Source organism: Beta vulgaris, chromosome 5 (assembly GCF_026745355.1).
Source record: "Beta vulgaris subsp. vulgaris cultivar EL10 chromosome 5, EL10.2, whole genome shotgun sequence".
NCBI lineage: Eukaryota > Viridiplantae > Streptophyta > Magnoliopsida > Caryophyllales > Amaranthaceae > Beta > Beta vulgaris.
In genome coordinates this window covers 53444436-53451980 of record NC_079206.1, presented here as the reverse complement: position 1 = coordinate 53451980, position 7545 = coordinate 53444436, and the positions used below count along the sequence as shown (strand labels likewise).

At 35.1% G+C, this 7545-nt stretch overlaps 1 protein-coding gene and 1 long non-coding RNA gene across 2 annotated transcripts; both read left to right on the top strand.

Annotated features, from left to right (window-relative positions):
* Window positions 1–3170: 3170 nt before the first annotated feature.
* Window positions 3171–3668, top strand: LOC125497407 (uncharacterized). Its single transcript, XR_007274118.2, has 3 exons — window positions 3171–3229; window positions 3354–3419; window positions 3507–3668. It is a non-coding gene; the product is annotated as an uncharacterized LOC125497407 (long non-coding RNA).
* Window positions 3669–3707: 39 nt separating this feature from the next.
* Window positions 3708–5069, top strand: LOC130591456 (uncharacterized). Its single transcript, XM_057394779.1, has 6 exons — window positions 3708–3769; window positions 3856–4107; window positions 4204–4296; window positions 4374–4518; window positions 4639–4790; window positions 4998–5069. Exons 1-6 carry the CDS (start codon window positions 3752–3754, stop codon window positions 5067–5069), a joined length of 732 nt encoding a protein of 243 aa, XP_057250762.1. The 5' UTR covers window positions 3708–3751.
* The last annotated feature ends 2476 nt before the right edge of the window (window positions 5070–7545 follow it).

Here is a 7545-nt window from a genome sequence, read left to right as displayed (position 1 = left end):
TCAAACACAACAAAGATGACAATCGCTAGGAAGCGCAAGTTCATTCAATGGTTCAAACATCGAGTAAGTTAAAATAACGAGAAATTTGCCTCCCTCAAATGACAAAGATGTCTACCTATTTACGTATATAAGTTGGAATAATGTTTGGTGCAGGTGACTTCTTTAGCTCAAGAAAAGCATCCTGCTGTGACTGAACATTTACAGGCCTTAGCGGATGGCCCAGGTCGTGTTGTAGCGACTATGAACAGCTACATGGTAAATGGTTGTTTGTTCCGCAGAAAGGACACTGAAATGGAAAGAGAGACACAAAACAGTGGGATTGTTGTGTTGGGGGAAAATGATGTTGAATATTACGGTCTGCTGCGCGAAGTCATTGAAGTACAGTACACAGGAGGAAATCGTGTCACTTTGTTCATGTGTGATTGGTGGGATGTTCATAGTCATGGGCGAGGAATAACTAAAGATTGCTTTGAATTCATCAGTGTCAATATTGGAAAGGTGTTGGGAAATGATCCCTACGTTTTAGCTTCACAAGTTGGGCAAGTGTACTATGTTCAGGACGTTGCGAAGGCAAATTGGAAGGTTGTAGTGAAGGCAAACCCAAGGAACTTCTACGACGTTCCTGAAATACTTGTCCAAGATAGCATTGGGGAAACAACGAAAGTTTAATGCATTTGGCTTTTTTTTAAATTGATCCATTATAGGGATTTAATAATTCCATTTATATTGATAGAGTTGTTAAACAATTTGTATTGAAATTTTTATGGTAGTTACTATAATTTGTCTGTTTGTTTGAAATTTATGGAATATCAACTTAGATGTTTTTTACATTCTCTTTCGTGCTATTGAAATTTTTATGGTAGTTATTATAAATTGTCTGTTTGTTTGAGTAAGTAATGATAATGTTTTTTGTTAGCGTGTTTTCCTTCGGTGTTGGGAGTTTTTCATGAAAATGTCCAAACCAAGTGGAAAGACATTCAGGAAAAAAGGTGAAGGTCCAACAAATGAGTACGAAAAGCTGAGACTTCAAAGGATTGAAGCTAATAACACAAAGCTGGAGAATCTAGGTGTGAAGCGCATCATGGCTAGCATGAAGCAGAAGAAGGAGGTGAGTATGATCAAGAGTAAAGCTACCTTAAATGAAGATAGTGACTACTCACCGGAGGATGATCTTTCGGATGATGGAAATGACGAGGAAGCCACTATTGCAAATAAGAAAAGGAAGGTATGTTGAGTTAGATTTTGAAATTTCTTTTTACTCATTGAGGTTGCATATGTGCTCTTAGTATTGCAAATGCCTTTTGGTATGTTCTTATTATGTGTGACAAGGAAGGGAGGGCAGGGTAGGGAGGGTATTGAGGGGTGGGAGTGGCTGTGAGAGGGAGAGGGTGGGTATAGTGTGTGCAGTGGCAGGGTAGGGTGGAGGTCTGTGCATGGGATGGGGTGTGTGTGCAGGGGCTGTGGGAGGGGGGTGTGTGTTGTGGGAGGGTATGTGTGTCAGTGTGTGTGTGCATGGGCTGTGGGAGGGGTGTGTCAGTGAACTTTCATAGTAATGACTCACAATTTTGCATGGGCCGGAAGAGGGGGGGGGTTCCAACTTTTGGGATGGACAAAACACAGCAAACTAATTCAAATCTGTCAAACATATAAGCCTTTCAAGTGCCAAATTGGGTTGATTTCATATTCGGGTGATAAATTTTATCATTTCAGTTTGGACTGATGATATCATGCCCAAAACACACTTTTCTGGAAAATTTTGGGACATACATATAAGCGTTTCAAAAGTCAAATTGGGTTCATTTCACGCTCAATGATATACTTGTGTTTTGAAACCCAATTCTCCCACTATGGATACAAATTGGTGTTTATCAGATAACCTTCATAGAGATGTGAATCTTATGATGGGATGGATATACCAACATATGTACTCCTTAAAAAGATATATGACTTGAGGCAATGAGGCGTCTTATTGTCTACACCCATCTCATATAATAATTCTCTTCTACTTAAGAACATTATAATCAACTACTGAAATCTTCCCTCTCCACCAAATAGAGCAATAATGAATTATCAGCAATTCAGCATATAGATCATTGGCCGTGGAAGGAAGAAAGAATAATTGAATATAGCATGCTATAGATATAGAATAGGGACAAGAGTGATTTCTTTTTTGAGTTATGGGCTTCCATATTTCCTTTACCACCATGAAGATCATATGACAAAAGTATGGCATATAACATATTCAAAGAAGCATTCAGAAGATGCTCCTGCCAATGGTATTAGGTGCTTCCCACAAAGTATATATAGAGAAAAATAAACTAGCAACTAAATAAGTTTTTAACTTTTTACCATGAACTAGACCCGGGAGTTACTTTCTGCTGACATGTAACACAGAAAACATGTCGAGATTACTAACTTTGATTAAATGTTCTTGAATGGAATGGATGTGCTGCTTAAAAATGAAAAGTTGTTTGTTTGAGATAACTTGGGTGTGGAACCTCATACCATATGTGATCTTTGGCAAATTCCAATCAAAGCATAAGCAAATACTCTTTGATGAATATATTAAAAGTACTTCAATTGTGAGTCATTAGTTAAAGTATCCAACTCTTCCCCTCCCCCTTCCTTAGACGAAAGTCAACCCTTTATTTTGCTAATGAATTTCAAATGCTTTTTTTTCTTATACGAAACAAAATGGCAGGCACATAACCAAGACTGTGCAAATAAGGGGACGAAAAGGAACTTCATTTTACCGGGTGCAATCGGCTCTTTGTTGACGCAGAGCAAAAACGTGCAAGGGAAAGGAAACAAAGGGGGAAATGTGCAGCTAACAGCAGCCCTCAAAGTCATACAGAAAGGTTCACCTTTTAAACCACACTCATTCCATTTATGAAAGTCATTAGATTTAGTTTCATTCTAATATCTTAGTTGCGAAATAACTGCAATACAGCGATCAATAGTCAACAGGAGGCGGAAGTTCAAGACAAGATGGACTTCGATGAAGGTATAGTAGTCCATATGTATAAATATAGGATTTAGTAACAGAATACCTATGACAAATGAACTTATGTACTTCTAGGCATTATAGTGTCTGAGATTGTTTAATTTCTTTACAGAAATGAAAGAGTCCGATGAAATTGGGAAGGCTGATGTGGGAGATAGTGAATTTATGAGCGAGAAAGTGATGGAATCAATGCAAGGGAATCCCAAAAAGCAATTGACCAAGAAGGTTTGTTTAAAGAGCCATTGCCGGTTCTTTCCTTTTTTTTGATTGACGAATGTGTTAGCTTCCAAGAGAGTTGATTTGATCATGTAAAGTGTGTTTTTTGACGGAAAATTGAAATTTGGGTCAGATGGCTCTATGGAGAAAAAAGGCGAAAGCATGCTAACAGGAGAAAAGGAGGCATCTAATGAAACAGGTATGGATTGGCTCATTTATTTAAAGACATACCCTAAGCCTATTTTTTAAAGACAATATTTATTTTTATTCAAATTACACATGTCAGGAAATGCAAAAACGAAGAAGTCATATAAAACCAAAACACCAAGAGGTCCTACAAGAAATTTACAACTGGCTAAAATGAGACCCGGTGAGAAGATAAAGGTAGATTTTGATGTTAGTGGTCAACCAATAGGTGTCAACAGAGCTAAGCTGTCAAGTTACTGTGGTTCCCTCGTCAGAGATCCTCTAAATGCGCCATTTTATCGTATTGAAGAATTTTCACAAGTTCCACAAGAGAATAAAGAGAAGATGTGGAAGCTCATTTTGGTAGAACAATACTTCCACAAGCATTGATAATTCTTTAATATCTTTTACGAACTTTATTTTCTAATTAGAACATTTCTCATGTGCAGGACAAATTTGATATTGGGCTGGATGATGTTAAAGATCAAGATGAACGTGAAAAGAAAATAAAAGATAAGAGGAAGTATATCATGACATCTTTGAACAAGAAGTATCGGAATTTTCGTGCACGTTTGAAAAGAGAATATTATGACACTGAAGAAAATGATGACGACAGACTGAAAGAAGATAATAGGCCCCCAAGTGTTGACGAAAAAGACTGGGAGTGGCTTGTATCATACTTTGGCACTCCAGACTTTCAGGTTAATGCACCCTCGTACATTGCATAGATTTCTTTATTTATTTTCAATTTTTATCATTTCACACAATTCTAATTTGTTTATATTTGAATTTAATAGAAAAAGAGTCGCAGAAACATTGAGAATAGGTCATACCTTGATGCCGGACATACGGCAGGAACAAAAAGTTTTGCACAAAAAGCACAAGATATGGTAACGCGTGTTCTTTCACCATTCCTGTCCTAATTTTTGGAATAGTTACTTAGGTTTATTGTTTGCCATTCCTTCAGTTTGAACGTGACAAGGTAATGCCAGGATTATTGGAATTGTACGAGGAGACTCATACTAGAAGCGACAAAACACCTGTAACTCAATCGGCACAGGCTACCATGATAACGATTATTCAAACTGGATTTTTTTTGGTTGTATTTGAAAGTATATTCCTACTTGACAAGATCTTCTCCGTTACTGCAGAATGAAATTAAGCAGCTAGTTGAGCAACGAAACAATTTGGAAACAAAAATGACTGATGAAGAAATCTATGCAACAATTAAGCAAAACGCAAGCCAAGTGCACGTGATCGACAAAAAGGGATAAGTCCCTCAGTGACATCATTATTTGGGTCATTTAGTGAAGGAGAAAAGTTTCGCAAAGAGGCTGAAGCATCCAAAAATGAAGCTAGTGAGGCAAAGAAGGAAGCAAACGAGGTAAAGGAGAAGAACGAAGCTCTAAGTAATACAGTGAGAGGCCTCGAAAAGAAATCTAGACTTATGGAACGCGCCTAGAAGCCTTCATGAATTTGGCTGGATACAACATGTCCTCAATATGGATGCGGTATGTCATAGATTATACCTTCAATTTAATGCAAAACAGATTAACACATGTGCATTATTAACAATTACAAATATTAACAGTGGACCGATGAAGAGGATGAGGAAGAGCTAATTCAAAAGTCTGAGAAAAAACACAATGATGTTGAAGATTAAAGATATTTGTTAGATATCAGTATTAGAGGTGACCAAGGTTTCTCCTTATCTTTTCTTTTTTAAAAAATCATTGGTGACTCTATAATAATGGTTATTCTGCTGCGTTGTTGTTCTGCTGCTATGCTGCTGTTGTTCTGCTCCTATGCTGCTATACTGCTGTTGTTCTGCTGCTGCTGCTATGCTGCTGTTGTTCTGCTGCTGCTGCTGCTATCGCTGTTCTGCTGCTGCGGTCTGCTGTTGTTGTTCTGCTGCTGTTGCTGCAGCTGCTATGATGTTGTTGTTCTGCTTCTGCTGGTCTGCTGTTGTTGTTCTGCTGCAGCTGCTATGCTGTTATTGTTCTGCTTTTGCTGGTCTGCTGTTCTTGTTCTGCTGCTGTTCAAGTTGAAGTTAATATACTGGTTTTATATATTCTATGTTCAAGTTCATATACTGGTTTTTTTTCCACTAATAATGGTTATTGTGTTCTAAGGATTATGGTTTTGTTAGTGGTTATTATGGGTTTGTGTTCTAAGGAGTATGGTTTTGTTAGTGGTTCATATACTGGTTTTTTTCCAATAACAATGGTTCAAGTTCAAGTTCTGCTGTTATGCTTCTATTTTGATGTTGATCTGCTGCTGCTGTTATTCTTATGTTGTTGTGCCGCTGTTATGCTTCTGTTGTTCTCATGTTGTTGAGTTTGTAAATTAAATTTTAACCTTGTTTGGGTTGCGGATTTTGAGGATACAGGATTATGAATCGGACGCGAGTCCTAAATTAAGTTTTAGGCGGTCCGTATTACAAAGGAAACTCTGCCGAATTTTCTGTAGAATTTTAATAACATATCTAGTTGTTTAAAATATTTGAGGATCACTTAATATAGTTTATTAGAGTTACAGGTTCTAATATATTCATTGGATTCTAAAAGTTTTGGTAAGTTAAGCGTTAGAGGATCTAATATATTCATTGGATTGTAAAAGTTTAAATATTCGACTTTCCATGACTTCTTTCTCCTTTTTTTTTATTTCTCTTTTCGCAATAATCTTAGAAATATAAAATCAGTCAGCTTCAAAATGTTAGTTCCGCTCCAAGCACAATTCACGTGGCACTAAAAAATATCTTTAGATACAACAATAATTTATGTGATGCCGATAAAAATGGCTATATTTAGAGACAACTAAATTCATGTGACACTAAATACATGGCTTTCAAGACAACTAACTACAATTGATGCTAAAATTAAGGGCTATGGAGACAACTAAATTCATGGGATGCTAAATACATGGCTTTAGAGACAACTAACTACACTCGATGCTAAAAAAATGGCTTTAGAGACAACTAAATTCATGTGACGCTAAATACATGGTTTTAGAGACAACTAAATACAATTAATGCTAAAACAAATGGCTTTAGAGACAAGTAATTTATGTGACTCTAAATACATGACTTTAGATGCAACTAACTACAGTTGATGCTAAAAAAATGGCTTTAGAAACAACTAAACTTATGTGATGCTAAAAATATGGATTTAGAGACAACTAATATTCATGTGATGCTAAAAACATGGTTTTAGAGACAACCAACATACATGTGATGCTAAAATGTATCTTTAGAGGCACCAGAATATATTTGACACTAAAAACCATATAATTTAGAGGCAACTATGATTATGTGATGCTAAAAGGGGGTTTCAGAGGCAACTCAGCCAGATGATGTGCCTCTATATCCAATTTTTTTTGTAGTGGTATGATGTGGAGTCTTTCTACTATTCAACTATCTGTCTCTTCATATTAATATCATGCGGGATCCTCACTACTAACTGTCTCTCTTATCAAATAAATATTTTACTATTACTTTTAGTCTATCTACTTAATAACATACATTATCTTACTATTACTTTTAGGCGCTGTTATTTTGAGCTTAATTTTAGTTTAGTGTAATTCAAATTAGTTTATTTACAACTCTATAGTTAATTTTATTATTATTTAATATAAAAATAACAAAAATAGTTACTATTATTATTATTATCATCATCATCATCATTATTATCATCATCATCAACATCATCATCATTGTTATTGTTATTATCATTATTGTTGTTCATGTTGTTGTTATTCTTATTTTCAAATTACAATTATTACAATTTTTTACTCCCTCCATTCCTTATTGATATTCCTACTTTAACTTATGACTTAAATATACAATTATTTAACTATATATAATATATTATATAATATATATATATATATAATATATATATATATATATATATATATATATATATATATATATATATATAATATTTGTAGTAGTAAGAAATCATAAAATTTTGATATTATTAATCTACTCATTTAAACGAATCAAGTAACATCATGCATGACTATACTTTTCTTATAATACTAGAATTGTTTTTAGAAGATTATATGTAATTCTAAGTAGTGTCAAAATTCCAACTATGATGAACATAAATAAGGAACCGAGGGGTATTATGTTTAGTCTT

Bases quoted from the DNA above. Each gene is read 5' to 3' on its own strand.
- LOC130591456 (XM_057394779.1), top strand. The intron at 4,108-4,203 runs GTTAATGCACCC...TGAATTTAATAG, and splicing joins TTGGCACTCCAGACTTTCAG to AAAAAGAGTCGCAGAAACAT. The intron at 4,297-4,373 runs GTAACGCGTGTT...CCATTCCTTCAG, and splicing joins CACAAAAAGCACAAGATATG to TTTGAACGTGACAAGGTAAT.